General features: G+C 41.1%; 1 protein-coding gene across 1 annotated transcript; it reads left to right on the top strand.

Annotated features, from left to right (window-relative positions):
* The first annotated feature begins 3,719 nt into the window (after positions 1-3,719).
* Positions 3,720-11,425, top strand: ppp2cab (protein phosphatase 2 catalytic subunit alpha b). The gene is made up of 7 exons (XM_076102441.1): positions 3,720-4,014; positions 9,200-9,409; positions 9,513-9,686; positions 9,836-9,925; positions 10,143-10,304; positions 10,517-10,635; positions 10,773-11,425. Exons 1-7 carry the CDS (start codon positions 3,913-3,915, stop codon positions 10,843-10,845), a joined length of 930 nt encoding a protein of 309 aa, XP_075958556.1. The 5' UTR covers positions 3,720-3,912; the 3' UTR covers positions 10,846-11,425.
* The last annotated feature ends 5,426 nt before the right edge of the window (positions 11,426-16,851 follow it).

The following is a 16,851-nucleotide window of genomic DNA, read 5'->3' as shown; positions in this document are numbered from 1 at the left end:
ACGACACAAGTTCAAAGCTGAAATTGCCTCACTGAAAGGATGCTTTAAAAACGTCCCCAAAGAAAGTCCGCTGTACAAACTGGACCCAGTAATGGATGATGAAATCCTCAGAGTTGGTGGTCGGCTAAGTAAAGCAGCACTGCCAGCAGAATTCAAACATCCAGTCATTTTGTCCAAAGACCTGCATGTATCCACGCTGATTTTGCGCCATATCCATCATCAGCTGGGACATGCTGGAAGAAATCACATGCTGTCAAGGTCACGGCAAAAGTACTGGATCATTAATGCAAACTCTGCTGCCAGGAAAGTCATATCTGATTGTGTTGTTTGTAGACGCAACAGAGGAAAGCTTGGTGAACAGAAGATGGCAGACTTGCCGGAGGAGAGAGTGCTGCCTGATAAAGCTCCTTTTACAAATGTTGGAGTTGACTATTTTGGACCCATCAATGTTAAAAGAGGTAGAAGTCTTCTGAAGAGATATGGAGTGCTTTTCACCTGTCTTACCAGTCGTGCTGTGCACTTGGAAGTGGCATATACACTGGACACAGACTCCTGTATAAATGCAGTACGAAGGTTCATCTGTAGACGAGGTGCAGTCTCCACTATCAGGTCTGATAATGGCACAAACTTTGTTGGAGCCAACCGAGAGCTGAAGGAAAGTCTGGCTGTTTTGAATCATGGCAAAATTCAAAGGGCTTTGGTCCAGGATGGCATAAAATGGAACTTTAACACACCAGCAGCTTCCCATCAAGGCGGCATCTGGGAGCGCCTGATTCGTTCCGTGAAAGGTGTTCTCACCTCAGTGCTTCAACAGCAAATTCTGGACGATGAAGGACTCCAGACTATTTTCTGTGAGGTTGAAGCAATTCTAAATGACAGACCCATCACAAAAGTCTCAGATGACCCAGATGACCTCGAAGCTCTCACACCAAACCACATTCTAATGTTAAAGGGCAAACCAATCATGCCACCAGGACTATTCGATCAAAGTGATCTATACAGCAGGAAAAGGTGGAAGCAAATACAGTACATGGCTGAACTCTTTTGGAAGAGATGGATCTCTGAGTACCTACCTATGTTGCAAGAGAGACAAAAATGGACAAGGCCAAGAAGAAGCCTCACTGCTGGAGACATTGTCCTTGTTGCGGACACCACAGCTCCAAGAGGATCTTGGATAATGGGGAAAGTTTTGGATGCAAGACCAGATACAAAGGGGCTGGTGCGGTCTGTGCGACTTCAAACCAGGACCAACATTCTGGAGAGGCCGGTGACGAAGCTCTGTCTGCTATTGGAAGCAGCAGACTAAACATCATGGACTGATGTTTTCTCCACCTCTATCTTTCTCTACCTCTATTTTCTCTCTCTCTAATCTTTCTCTTCTTGTTTGTTGTAGGTGTCAAGAAGAAGATTAACTTTAGGTCATGTTTATTGTAGGAATAGCTCGTTTGAGAATAATAATTGTGATATTATGCACAATTAGGGGCCGGAATGTTGGAGCTATTTATTTGATATTGTATTTTGTTATTTCATTTATAAGTAGTATTGTTTAATTATTGTAGATGTTTTGTATATTAAGATTATTTTTCTCTTTAATAGCAATTTGTTTAGTTATATTGTTTTTTGGGTAATTACTGTGGGCACCTGTTGCTATATATATGAGTAGAAGGATAGGACCAGCATGCACCGGGGTGGGCGTATAGTTTTTACCAGCATATCACATCACAGGAGAGACAGCACGACAGGAGTTTTGTTAGTTCGTTTGTTTGTTCGTTTGTTTGCTTTATTCAATAAACACAAAAATCGGAATCCTGCATGGACAATCCACTCTCTTCTGGCTGCGTAAAAATACCGACCACGGTGCATCAGTGGCGTTTGAGTATTGTTTGTTTAAGTTGGATGAAGTCGACAAATGGCCACTACACTTATTATTACTCCTCATCTGTTGTTGTTCTTTATGTTCATAATGTATTCTTTGATATATATTTATATTGTACATGGTAGTTAAATGTTTATGTTTAGTTTCCCTGTTCTACTTTGTTGTCTTTAATTTCCTTGTTTTTTTATATTTTTCTTGTTTATTTGTATATTCTTTGTATGTACGTTGAGAGCAATGTGAAAACCGGAGTCAAATTTCATGTATGCGTACACATACATGGCCAATAAAGCAGATTCTGATTCTGATTCTGATTAAATCTGCTTTTAACCTGTGACGTTAGTTATGTTTGTGTTTGTGCTGTTCCTTACTGTTATGTCATCTATCTTGCTTATATTTTAATTGCTTCTATTGTTTCTATTTTTATCATGTAAAGTGTCTTTGAGTACCTTTTAAAGCGCTATACAAATAAAATGCATTATTATATAGTATTCTAGCTAACTGCATTATGCAAAGTATTTTGGGAATTGTAACTGTTGTATTAATGTATCCTTGTCCAGTAATAACTTACTTTTAGTCTCATGTAAATAAAATATGCTTAAGGCATTATACGTTATTCTATAATGTAGTAAAAGGTGGATTAGGTGTCTCTAAACTACCACTAGGTGGCGCTGTCTCCTTATTACAGACCCCTTCGAGCTGATTACATGGTGCTTTCGAGTGATCCTGGAAAGCTGTCATTTCCTAACTTTTGGTACATAAATACCACTTGATCTGTTTCTAAATGTTGCATTTAATTATTCCACGAAATCAATTTAATAAAGAAAAACAGGAAACTGCATATACATAGACATTTACACAGACATGTAGAAGCAAAGGATCTATTAAGGACAATGTAGGGCAGTAGGTACAACTGTTTAAAAACAAATGTGAAATATGGAAATAGTCCACATGGCAGATAGGCACATTTGTAACAAGACATACATTCATTCAGTTTTTCATTTGTCAAGCTCCAATACTGCAGCTGGGAAAGGTGGAGCTAATTTTAATTAGTTTACAAACTGATAGGTAGCTTGTGAATGAGGTTCTTATCTTAACCTATAAATTTAAGTTATTAGTAATATAGTGGATTAAAAAGTGCCTCTGAAATGTGTTAGAAGTAGAGAGTTAGAGGCAGAGAGTAACATAGACATTTGTATGTACATGAAATGCATTAGTTATATGCTATATAGTGTCAGCTTTGTTGACCTTCTTTTTAGACCAAGTCTATCTTTTCTGTTCTTGAACTGTGTGCAAATACATTGAAAGAAATTAAGTCAAATTCTTTGGATGTGTTCACATCAATCGCCAACAAAGCTGATTCTGCATCTTGCATGAAATGGAATTACTCAGGTAAAGTACAAGTACCTGCGGCCCATCAGGACCAAGACCTCACGCCACAAGAACAGTTTCTTCCCGTCTTCAGTTGGACTCAACGCCCGGGACCCCCACTGACTCTGACACTTATATCCCCAGGACAATTTCTTCTTAAACACCCTTGCACTCCTTTTCCTATTAATATACACTTGACTCTTAAATAATATACTTGTTTTAATATACTCTTGTTTGTTTATTTACCATATTTCTATATTTTTTTAGTAAATTTCAATATGTTTCCATTTTTAAATCATGTCTTGTATTTTGCACTGTGTTGTATTGTTTAATGTTATGCACCATCCAGCTAGTCAAATTCCTTGTATGTGCAACATACATGAAACGGTTCTGATTCTGATTCATTCTCGTGCTTTTATTTCGAAGGTCACAACCGGAAATGCAGTGTTTTATTGCGGAGAGCTCGACACGCGCTGGTTTCCAGGGTGGATCACGAAATGACGTCTCTCTCCAGATTTCAGTTAAATCACAGCGACTCCGCTGCCAGAGGTACACGCGTCTTCCAACAAGAGAGCAGCTCGAACCTTCTGTGGCCTGAAGACTGAAACATCTTGGGAGAGTCGTCTCCTAACCGACATTAAGCCAAAGTATATTAAACACACAGAATAATGGACGAAAAGGCGTTTACGAAAGAACTCGATCTGTGGATCGAGCAGCTCAACGAATGCAAGCAGCTATCGGAGGGACAAGTGAAATCACTATGTGAAAAGGTGAGATTTAATTAATAATATCAACCCCCAACTAATTAGCTAGCTAACTGTCTTCTCTCAACTAACCGACGCCTTCCAAACATTCTTAAAATGGCGTCTATAGTGTACATTTCACTGCGGGGTGCGTATATCTGACAATTATTATGAGTTAGTGTCGCCAACTGTGGGTTTACTAGCCAGAAAGAGGTGTCAGCCATACTGCTGAGGATTCACGTCACATAGCACATTTAATTCACACTGTCAGTGCGACTTGTGACATCTCTTTTAGCTAGCTAGCTGTGGCGGTAAAAGTATACTGAAGTTTTTCACTGCTGTGTCACGTGACTGCTTAATTACTGTGCATTATGCGTCATGTCGTCTGCATGTAAGCAGGTGCGTCGTGGTGGAACAGGTAGGTGAATTGTGGTTAAAAAAAAACAATATCTTCTGCATTTCTATCCTGAAATAATATATCTTAATGTAACGTGCAAAAAGAGTTGTAACGACCGCGCATGCGTACCACATAGTTACAGTTCACCTCTGACCCCTGTCCTTTATCTAGCTTCTTATTTACTTCTCTAGCCAAATGAGTAGTCAGGCTGACTTGTTAACAAGGCTGTAAAGTAGTCAATAATCCAACATAAACATGACATTATGAGAGTTATTGTTCAAAGACACGTCATGTGAGAGGAGGGTGTGAACTCTTAACTTTTGAACCATAATAATCCTCAGCTCCTCGTCCATGTTTTAGGACGGTTAGTAGACATTGTTGTCATTTATGCAGGAAGACATAGACGGTAATGCAAGCGAGTGACGAGGTAGACTAGCTAGACTTTCCCCCTAAAACCGTCATCTTTGAGGCCTCGTCTGTGTCCTCGTCTGTCTGTCTGGCTTTGACCTTTTAGCCACTTAACAGGTGGTTGCAAAGCCAGGAATTTGCTCTCTGCCTGAAAATACAAACTGAATACATAACATGTACAGTGTTTTCAGTCTCCCCCACATGTTTTTCACTCTTGCTGGTAACTGGCCAACTGACTGCAGACTTCTCTGCTCTGAGCTGGAGCTTAACCCCAATCTCTCCTCAACATCCTCTCTGCTCAGACCACCTTCTGAGTTCCAGCTCTAGATGTCTTTGCTTAACCCGAAAAAGACAAAAAAAAAACGACAGCCTTATTGCTCTCAGCTCGTAAAATGCTGCTACCATGTTTGGACTTCTGGAGTTTAATGGCTCGTTAATTCCCAGCGTTTTGTTTTCTTTCATTCCACCTCATCTGTGATATGGTCAGTTCCAGTAGTTTAAAATGCCCCGTTTCTCACTGTGTGGGTCGAGATCCCCAAATCTATACCTTTCGTGACATCTTCTTGTCAATGTAAGAAGCTAGGAATGACATGAAGAGGACTGTTGGGCCATCTGGAGGAAAATGTGTTGAATTCGCAGGGTTGAGGGGGGGATGATAACATGTAGATGCAGGAAAGGCACAAATGTTGTTTTTCTTTCCTGTTGTCCCTCACCCAAACACAGCAAAAAATAGTTAAAAGGAAACTTACCGTTTCCTTGAGGTTGTATCCTTGTCACAGCCCGACTGCTCTAACTACCGTCTACCTCTACCCATCCATCCACCCACTGTGACTCTCGTTATATTCAGTAGAATGCACCTCCTCCCTGGTTCTAAAGATAGCAGAGGATATGATTGATTTTTGAAGTTGCATCGCTTACACCATCAAGAGTCCATCTCTAAGCGAGATCAGAGAGTGTGACTCAGGACAACACTGTTCACTGTGACTCAGAGAGCGGCCGTCTCTGTTTTGGGATGTATGGGGGTGTGGAGGAATGCAATGTTCTCAGAAAAGGGCTGAACATAGCAGAGTGTTTGTCTGGAGTCGAGTGTACAGGGAGGAGTGAATGCTTTGTGTTTGTCTTCAGTTCCGGTGTTGCAGTCATCTCTGCTCAATTGATTCGCTCATGAAGCACCGTTTTTCTAACCATTAGGCATCGATCTAGTTCAGGTAAACGATCTTAAATGGGGAAGCTCACAAAGAGGTAACTCACTAGAGATTTGTCAAAGGCAGTAAATGGCAGTGTTGATGGGAGATTTGCTTATCAAAGCTGTGGAGATCATCTAAAGTGTGTCAGGGTGATGTAACAGTCCTGGTCATGCAGTGATGGTTGGCCTACTTCCTGTATGACTCCTCTATGTTAACACCAGTTCGATGCAGCCAGTCAGGGCAGCAGTTACAGCTGTGTCTGCCGACTGAGGTCATGGTTTTACTTTAAAAATGACTCTGTGAAGGACCGGTCCACATGATGGGTTGTTTTCCTGTAGCAGCGGCTGATATAGTGAACTAGATTTGCATTGTTTATGCATTCATCAGCAGAAATCCCAAGATAGTGTTCTAGTGATATCATAAAAACAGTACAAATGATATCAAAAACACAGATGAAAGTATGCAGTGAAACCCGTGATCACACTCTAACCAAAAACACTGACGTAGACAAAAGGTTGTTTAATGCATCGCAGCAAAATTCACCAAACATCTGTCATAGCGGTAAAACGCAGACACAATCTGGCATCCTTTGGCTGCTGCCGCTGCTGATTTCCACACTGATGGTGTTGTTTGTCAGGAAGATGCTTAACTTTTAACAAGCATAAACCTCTTGGAGTGAGGTCATTGTTTGTGGTTACAGTTGTGCCTCGTCGTCAAGCGTAACTTCTCCAGGAGAACCTTTGGCCCCCTTTTATACTCTCTTTTATAGGATTGTATTGCGGCAGCTGTTAAAATGCTGACTCCACTTCTCGGCACTGGGCTGAGCAGCTTGTTGACGGTGTGACGTCTGAAGTCTTTGAGCTGAGGTCTGTGTGGTCTGTACTTTGGCCGAGGTGTTTAGCAACCGCTGCGTCATCCTTTTCATCCACAGCTGGACTACAAACTGTGACCTGTTGTCTCGTGGAAAAACTGGTCTCTCAAACACTTAAAGTTATGAGGATATCGCTAAATCCAAGCTATGTCACATTGAATTAGTTTTATGTAATCTGATAGAACTGAATCTTGTTTTGTTTTCTCCAGTTATTGGTTATTGGTGTGTCGTCTTTCTAATTGCATATCTTCAGTCTTATACTTCCAACACGCCATGCAAAATTATCTTTTAAATTGACTAACATATGTGTAATTCATGGCACATCGCTTTTGCCTATCTTACATTATTTTCCAAATTGAGGTCCTATGGTGGTCCACCAGAAGGGGAGGGACTTTGCCTCTCTGTTGTAGTTGAACAACTTGTAATCCACCACAACAACCAGCTATAAAGGCAGATGATAAAGTTATTTACAACCGCAGGATTTATTTTGCCTATTTATTTGACACTTTTGAAGGCAGAGACTGTAAATGAGAGAGAAAGACATGCAACAAGGCTTGAATGGAACCCGGACATTGCTGTAATGTAGGATGGATACACTTTCACCACTCGGCTATGAAGACAGCTGTAGGATTTTGACTAAAGGTTAAGTGTCTTGAGTAGAAAGGATATAAGAGGATCAGAAAAAAAAGATTAAAACACTTACCATAACACAAGGTTATGATCAGCTGAGCCAATTTTGGACACAGAGGTGATATCTGATAGGTCAATGAACAGTTCAGTGTGCGGTTACAGAGCTGGAGGCCATTTCCTGTATTGTGCTCTGGCAAAGCAACTCAGGAGAGGATGTCCTAATGAATTATGTGTGCAAGGAGAAGCACTTACGGGTCTTTGATTGGTTTGTCTTACTTTTGTTTAAACCCAGGGAACAGTACTCTGATGTATTTACATTTTAAATTTAGACCAGAGGACTCTTTCTATTTCCTGCAGGAGCAACATTGATCTGTTTGAGGAACTGGAAAGCTTCTTTTCAGGCCTAAACGAAACCAAACAATACTGCAGCAAAGATGATTCCATTAAAACTCTTTTGGCTGGCTACTACTTTAGTAGCTCAATACAGTGTCTGCTTGATTTCTAATCTACCGAATAGTCCAAAAGTCATCATGAACAACAGTGAAGAAATGTCAGGGTTCACTGCCCAAAACCTGCCTTTTTTTTATGTGCTTCATACTTTCAGTTCTACTCTAGTTATAGTGGGTATTAAATGTCTTTAGTGTTGAGTGAGGAGGATCACTGACTGACTGACTGACCGGCCCACTTATAATACATATTTGTTTATTCTGCCCTCATAGTAATCAGGAGGAGGTGAGGCTGAGAATATATATAGTACTGTTCCACTTTAACACCGGCATGTAGCTTTGGAGCTAGAGGCCCCGGTCATTGAAAGGCATCCCGCCTCATGGCACTGTGGGTGTGTCTGGGTGTAATATAGGTCAACATTGTGCAGCGCTGCAGTCCCGTCCTGGTCTCGCTCTCGCTCTCTGAGGAACCAGCTTCAGCACTCTCTCACCATTGGTTGTTTAAAGGGAACGGTATGAAACAATGGAGGCTGCTCTACATTTATTTGGGAGGAGATGACCCCTCCATTGACTAGACCCTTACAGATGTCTCGCTCTTCATCCACTCAGTGCGTCAGACATGTCTGATGGTCATTCAGCTCAACCGCAGACCATTTCTCGCTCAGCCTGAGGATTTGTTTGCTTCGGAGCTCCTTTTTAAAGCAGACTGGACTCTCAGTCAGACCCGCCTGCTAAGCTTTTAGACTGCGCCCTGATGATGTGGGTAGAATGAACCACTTTTTTGACAGTTCCACTTTCAGACTTGTAGTGGTTGTGTTCCCTTAGCCCTCCTAGAGGTAATAACCCGAGGAAACCAAGCGTTTCCTCTACAGACACCAGACACCGTTCTCTGCTTTTGGAGCATCACACTGATTGATTTTAGGAAATGTTGCAGTGCAGCCAGAGCTGTCTTTCTAAGGCAGGCCCACAGAAAACCAGACACACACTCTCATTCGGTAGGGGCTTATTTCCTTGGGAGAGATTATGGTGGAGATGCTCGGGGTCGTGTTGTAATCACTGTGCAGCGTCTTAATCAAGACCCCACTGGAGGCTGTGATGTGGAAATTGTGCAGAGATGTTGGCAGGAAATTGTCCGTTCCCTAAAGATGGAGGACAGAGAGTGACATAAAACATTAGAGAGCAGATTGATTACAGTGCACGAGCACATGGATTTTCCTGCATTTCAATGAGCAAAATGCAATATATAAACCGTGGAAATGTTTTTCTTCTGCAGGCGAAGGAGATCCTCACCAAGGAGTCAAACGTGCAGGAGGTGAGGTGTCCGGTGACTGTGTGCGGCGACGTGCACGGCCAGTTCCACGACCTCATGGAGCTGTTCAAGATCGGGGGGAAGTCTCCCGACACAAACTATTTGTTCATGGGAGACTACGTAGACAGAGGCTACTACTCCGTGGAAACAGTCTCTTTACTAGTATCCCTGAAGGTAAGTCATCCAACATTTAATTTGCTCCAAAACGGACATTTAAAAGGTTTTGGTTTTTGCTTTTGGAGAAAGATTACAGTTCTGTTCTTCGCTGGTGTTTCAGGTACGATATCAGGAGCGCATCACGATCCTCAGAGGGAACCACGAGAGCAGACAGATCACGCAGGTTTACGGCTTCTACGACGAGTGCCTCAGGAAATACGGCAACGCCAACGTTTGGAAGTACTTCACAGACCTGTTTGACTATCTCCCCCTCACCGCCCTGGTAGACTCTCAGGTGAGGAGACTCATTGATTGGTCTCATAGGTATGACCTTATGTTGTGACAGTTTATTGTTGCATCGTAGATTGTACGTCTGACACTTACTGTCAGAGAGAAGTACTTGTGTTTGCTGCACATACTGAAGTTTTCCTCTCATCCTTCCAGATTTTCTGCCTTCACGGAGGCCTGTCTCCATCCATAGATACTCTGGATCACATCAGAGCGCTGGACCGTTTACAGGAAGTGCCACATGAGGTAAAGAGGATACTTTATTATTGATGTTCCTGGCCGTTAAGCGACTTTTGATTTTGAAAATGATACACACATTTAAGTACAAAAAAAGCTATGCTAAGAAGCAGAGGATGCAATGTGTTTCTCTTTTCTCCATACCTCAGTATATTTTCAGTTAAACCAGATGGCTGTTTTGGTACTGTGTTGGTGTTTCCTATGCTAACATGCTCCTCTTCCGCAGGGTCCCATGTGTGACCTGCTGTGGTCCGACCCCGACGACCGCGGTGGCTGGGGCATCTCCCCTCGAGGGGCAGGCTACACGTTCGGTCAGGACATCTCGGAGACCTTCAACCACGCCAACCGCCTCACGCTGGTGTCCCGGGCCCACCAGCTGGTTATGGAGGTAAATATATATGATTTAGTCTGAAGTCTTACATTGCATAGACTTTACAGATACAGTCAAGAATTACCCACTTCAGAACTAAATAAGCGTAAATGAAACAATAGTTCCAACCACTGCTACAGAAGACAACAGAACAAACGGTTACACCACCAGCTAGCACTCTCATTTGCATTACAGCAGCATATTGTGAATAATGCGTCTGCTTCCCCCAGGGTTACAACTGGTGCCATGAGAGGAATGTGGTGACAATATTTAGTGCTCCCAACTACTGCTACCGCTGTGGCAACCAGGCAGCTATCATGGAACTAGACGACACCCTCAAATACTCGTTGTAAGTAGAACAAAGAAAGTGCTGGAGCATGTAACATGGATCCTTAGAAGCTGACGTTCCGCATGATCAAATTAGGTGCATAGTATTGTGCTTACAATATTTATGACTCGATTGTTTTTCTTTTTTCTTCTAACCAGTTTGCAGTTCGACCCTGCGCCTCGCAGAGGGGAGCCCCACGTCACTCGCCGCACCCCGGATTACTTCCTGTAAATTCTGACCTGTCGGGGGGGCGGAGCTACAAAGCAGTGCACATTGTATATCCACACAAAGACCTATTTAAGCATTTAGCAAAATAAAAACAATGTCTATGAATGGACCAAAAGGTGCGTGCCATAATTATTACAATATTCATTGCCGAGTACTTGTATTGGGGAAACCTCCCCCGCTATTTAAAGCAGCAGTGAAGTTTAAATTCTTCATGCTGTAGCTGGACTCATGGCACCGAGGTCCAAGACGAAATGTACCTGTTTGAACCCCACACGCCATGGCTTGTATCTGTTTGCACTTTTGTAAATCTAAACAAATGTAACATATGTCAAAAGATGGAAATGATTTCACACTACAGATGTTTTTTTTTGATTTTTCTTTTTTTTTGATTTTTTAAAAATGATGAATAAAGCCCCCATCAGGCAAAGTGTTTCTTTGTCCTGTGTAATGTGTGAGGAAAGCCCAGCTTGATGTACATAAGAGAGATGGAGTGTTTATTCACATCAGCTCACTGACTCCCTCTGAACTACAGAGTCTGTGTTAACCAACCATTTGAATAATAAAGACAAAGGTGGCTCCTTGACATCAGTGTGCCATCTTTCTTTTCTTCATGGTGAAAAACATCTCCCTGAATAAGATGGTAACTAGTGTTTTGGTCTGGCTTCCACGGAACCAGCGACATGTGATTACGTTTGAACTGAACCACCTGGAAGTCGTCCAGTTCACCACCCAGCGAATAGGTCGGCCATCTGGGAGGCAGGTCGGCTGGCAGTGCTACGATTTTGTTTTTCTTGTAGGCCAAACTCAAAAGTTCGCATCACACTGGTTCCTTTGACAGAAAGCCAATGGGATCTTTCCATTGGCTTTTGGATTATTGCAGAAAATAAGCTCCCTGTCGAACACAAGTTTGATTCCTATATATTTTGTTCAGCAAGATAATTTGAAGTATGAACGTAATCGTCGGAATACGAAAGCTAATGTGACACTATAAACAAACTACACCATGTTCACATGACGGAGTATAAACAAGGCTGTTGATTCACCAAATTGAATATATAAATGATTCAAGTAAAAATTAGCAGCACATGCAGAACGTATGGAAGTTGGATTAAAAGGACACAAATAAAGTGACAAAGGACAATTATGTTACAAAAAACAGTTTATATTCTATGTTTCTATATATATATATATATATATATATACTCAGCTAGAAACAAAGTAAATCCGAGTTATTAGGGAGACGGTACAATCATTTTCCAATGGGGGTTTTATTTTTATGTTAAATGTGAGTTGAGAAGAGTTCAATTCATAGAATTAGGGAGTAAATTAAAAAAATTTTGTTCATGAATAAATTTGGATTATAAAATAATCAAATATTAAAGAGCGCTATCTGTATTTGCATATCAAAAGATAATATTTTTAAGGTGGTGGCCTCAAGAGATTGAGACTCGAGGTCTGTCCAAAATTTCAAAACCATAAATTGTTGACAAGACTGTACAGGTGGACTAGTCAGCGTTACTACATGTCTCATTTAGCCGCTTGTTTGCATCCGCCTTTATTAAAACTGACATATTTTATATCGAAGAACAAAACGCTGAAATTTCTTAAGCTTGTGTTAACCACAGACCTTAATTCAAAAAACAAAACATTTAAAAACACCCATTGACTTAGAGACGAGGGAGCTGGAAGGACTCATTCCTGCAGCACTAAATGAGTTCAAGCTGTTTGGTTTGGAGAGGTTTTGCACAATGACCTTTTTTAATGGCAGACACTTTGACATGTCTCAGCAGAAAAAGCAGGTGTATCTAATAACATTAATGATGATGTGGGGGAGGGGGGAGGTCCTGATATTGTTCATGCTCGTTCACTGGAATAGCATCATGGAACTGAGCCATTGTTAAGGTTATTAATGTCACCTGTACTTTTCCTACTATGAGAATATAGCTTTACCCCTTTCACTGCTACTAAAAGGTGAGACTATTTGGTAGTCACATTTATATGTTGTAATTATGGGATAGTTTTCATGAAGGGTTAGTAGAATTTTGGATCCACTACTTGTACTTGTAGTATTAAGACCTTTTGGTATTGCTACACTGGTCTGGCAAAGCCTCTGTTACTAAATAAGGCATGTTTCTTTCTTCTTTTTTAAATGTATTTATAAATCCTGAGGGATTTATAAAGTAGGCCTCTACTACCTGATGTTAAGGATCTAGATGTTGATAAAAAACTTAATAAAATAAGCTAATCTAAATGTAGTAGTGGTGATACAACCTTAGAATGGTATTTAAACTGATTTACTTCTCTAAGTATTCTTTTAAAGCAGCCAAACTAGAGCAGGAGAGGTTGTTTTGTTTTTGTTTTTTGTGGTGAAGTTTCCCTCCATTTCTGAAAACGCCCAACTTCCGGTCTCGCTCTGGTCGATCGACTCCAACTTGACGCAGCCGCAGAGCGACGCCCGACCCACACAAATAGCAGCGGAAGAGCGATGATGACGTAAACTCAGAGCGCTGCATTTCATTGGCTCGCCGTTTTCACAGAGAAGTTGCCAAAACCCACCAGAGAGAATACGTCATCTTGTTGTGATTTTTTTTTTTAATGGTATGGTGATGACGTCAGCTTTGTACATAAGAGTTTGTATACAAAACTAAAGACAACAAGAAGGTTTAAGTTATTAAGTCACCATTCCGCATCTTTATGCTCTTGACTCGTGCAGCACTTTGCCTGTATTTTTATTTCCTCTTGTTATATAAGTGAAAAATGGATTAATCAAAAAATGCTGTTTTTCAGTCCCTAAAATGTGCAGATTTCCTGCTTTTCTCTGTTTAATATCATATTAAACTGAATATCTTTATTTTTTTTAACATACTTTAAAATGAATACTAATGCTCTGCCAAGGAAAGCAATAATTCATCAATCTGAGTGTAGTGACTCTGTGTAAGTGTGTGTGTTTTGACAATAATATATATATATCCTGGTCCATTTGGCTCACCATTGAAAATGCTAACCTCAGTCTGCAGCCACACAAGAAACGACACCACACATCAAACACAATCTGAGATCAAAGAGTGAATCTGCTCACTGAAGCACAGAGACCGAGTCGTGCTCATTAATAATCCTAAATGAAACCTGTTAGCTTCCTTTTTTTGCAAAAATGATGAAACAAGATGAAAGAGGGGGACAAATGGGGGAGGCAGCGAGCTTTGTTTCAATTCACACATGACCTGAGATACTTTACAGAAAAATCTGCTCTTATTGTCATTTTACAACCATATATAAGATAAGAATACCTTTAAAAACAGTGCAGTTAGTTGAGTAAAAGCCACAATTCAACAAATGAATGCATCATTGTCTTTAGTTCAGCTCTATTTTCAAAGAAATCAAATCTATTTCTCTGTGTGCGTGATTGTGTGTGTTTGTTGTAATGAGTTCTTTTATTGAAATAACAGATGAAAATGTGGCAGGCAGGATGTTTTTTTTTTTTTTCTGTCTTCCTGATTGAGGCTCTTCTGCAGCAACACACCATGTAATCATTCACATTCTCCAGAGCGCTCTCCTCCGTAATTGAAAAATCTCTGTTTGCAGGTTCGCATAGGAAACAGGCAACCATTATTTTCCTGCTTTGCACAGACTAGGAACAAAAGGAATCACCTGCATCATTGAAATATTAATTTTTAAAGAAGCCCAACCAGTGTCTCCCTCTGGATTGTGATAATCAGTTTCAGAAAACCATGTTCATTATTATCATTAGTTTATCATTATGATAAGCAGTCTCTGGATCATTGTTTTCCACATTAATATTTCATCACTTTGGGAAACCAAAGCTCATCCCGGCTGTCTGATTGTTGTGGCCCTAGTTTCCCTCCTCCTCATGTGGCCTTTTCATTTGAGGGAAAACTTTTTATTTTTAGTTCCCTAATTAAAGTGCGTGCATTCCCGTGCAAATGGGAAATAGTATTTTCTCTACTTTGGATTTCTTCCCCAGTTTGCACAGATCTATGCCTCTGACATCCTTTATTTATGTGTGACACACGTTGCACAACAAAGTGTCATCTACAGTTTTGCAAAATGTAAACAAAACTGAATCCTAGGAAAAGAGATATTTATATCACACAGTTGGTCAGTCCCCATGTCTCCATGCGATGACGGGGGTTTGTTTCTAGATTTAGGTGCGACGACATGTCGACCATCGGTGATTAAAGAGGCAGGGCAGACGAACACAATGCAGGAGCTTAATCCAGAGTAACACAACTCTCAGAGCCACTGGACGGAGCCACAGAGAGCTCCAAACAACAGGACACACAATTATTTTATCATCCAACCAAAGCCCCTTTTTTAATTCCAGACGAGCGGATGCACGCCGTACGTTTGATGCCGAGGCCAAAGCTGTCACGATGAACTGTCGGAGCGCTCCAGTAAACAACACTTAGCAGAGTTATGCGGAGTGAAAAGATCATGATCGATGGGTTGTTGTGGACTGTTGGCTGATGAAGCTGCTTGTGATGTCGGGAGGAGAACAGAACTGGAGACACGCTGTGCGCTCCCTCCCCAAAAAACAAACCACTGAGTTGTATGACAGCAGCTTTCCAGGCACACACAACATTACATCAGCATGAAGTCATGTGACCATTACCCTCTGAATATCCTTGAGAAGCAACAAATAAGGAGAGCGAGAGACGGATACATGCAGTTTATTCAGTGGTAGTTTTACATGCAATGAACAAAAGTTTATGCATTTTGACCGTTTTGCATTTAGAAAAGCTGACTACAGCTGCAATGATTAGTCGACTAATACTGCCAACTATTTGGATCATTGATTATTTGGGTTTTTTTTATGCAGAAATGTCAGAAAATGCTGTTTTCAGCCTCTCGGATATGGAGATTACCTGTGTTTCTCTGTTTTTATATCACAATTAAAGTGAATATCTTTTGGTTTTGGACCAAACAAGACATTTAAAGACATCACCTTGGACTTTGAGAAAGTGGGACGGATATTTTTCACTGTTTTCTGACATTTTAGAGACCAAACATCAGTTTAATCGATGATGGAAATTAATTGTTAGTTGCCCTAAAGTTGACACTTGTTGTCACTTTTAGAAAAGCATGTAGTTGCAGTCAAATCAATAACAGAAATCAACTAGAAAATTCCTAATGAAATTTTGACAGTGTGGCTTCTACTGCCCGAAGAAATCGCAATATATACACACGCCATACACACGCCAATGTTACCGGTAGTGTCATTCAGGTTCAATTGAGATAGCGCTACTCTCTTTTCTGCATTTTAGATTCATACTCTTGGATTGAATCTTGTATTTGTGGGGCTTTTATTTTGAAAGGGTGGGACTGGGTGGGTGAGAGAGGGGGAGAGGAGACAGAATCATAATGTTTGACACTAAAATGAGAGGCTTCATCACAAGCATTCCAGTTAGAATTCATTCTGTGGGGCTTTTAATTTGAAATGGGGGGGGGGGGTGAGAGGGGAAAATCCTCTAAAAATATCTAAGACCTGAATGACTGTATGATAGAGAGGAGAGAGAGACAGGCAGACAGACAGTTAGATGGACTGAGTGAGTGGGAGAGAGAGACAGACAGACAGACAGTTAGATGGACATTGTTGGGTCTGTAATGTGTCTTTTTCCGTCGAAATGCTGCAAGATCCGACTTGCAGCGGTTATGGCGACTTTGGACAGTGTGTGTTTGGGCTCCTTTTGTGAAAAATCCATAAGAAATGAAAGAAAATCGATGATTTCTTTGCAAAGATGAGGGTTTTGGGCATGCTGGGATACCAAACACGGCCATGTTTTGTGACGTAGTTTGCGCAAGCAAGCGGTAGGAACGGAACGGAAGGGGAGGGGATCGAGGACGCCGGCGTCCTCGCGGAGTTGAACAGGCAAAACCCTTGTCAAATAAATGAGATGATACAATGTGATGATCACAAAAACATTTATTTATCATGTGTATGTAAACCTGCATACACAACAAGAAGCCCAACAGGCTTTCCCACGAGCGTTG

The sequence above is a fragment of the Anarhichas minor genome, unplaced genomic scaffold (genome assembly GCF_050575085.1).
Source record: "Anarhichas minor isolate MPS153535 unplaced genomic scaffold, ASM5057508v1 ptg000027l, whole genome shotgun sequence".
Taxonomy (NCBI): Eukaryota; Metazoa; Chordata; class Actinopteri; order Perciformes; family Anarhichadidae; genus Anarhichas; species Anarhichas minor.
Note: the sequence above shows the minus strand (reverse complement) of the source record. Positions and strands in the feature narration are given on the sequence as shown.

Bases quoted from the DNA above. Each gene is read 5' to 3' on its own strand.
- ppp2cab (XM_076102441.1), top strand. From the start codon at position 3,913: ATGGACGAAAAGGCGTTTACGAAAGAACTCGATCTGTGGATCGAGCAG. The intron at 4,015-9,199 runs GTGAGATTTAAT...TTTCTTCTGCAG, and splicing joins TGAAATCACTATGTGAAAAG to GCGAAGGAGATCCTCACCAA. The intron at 10,636-10,772 runs GTAAGTAGAACA...TCTTCTAACCAG, and splicing joins GACACCCTCAAATACTCGTT to TTTGCAGTTCGACCCTGCGC.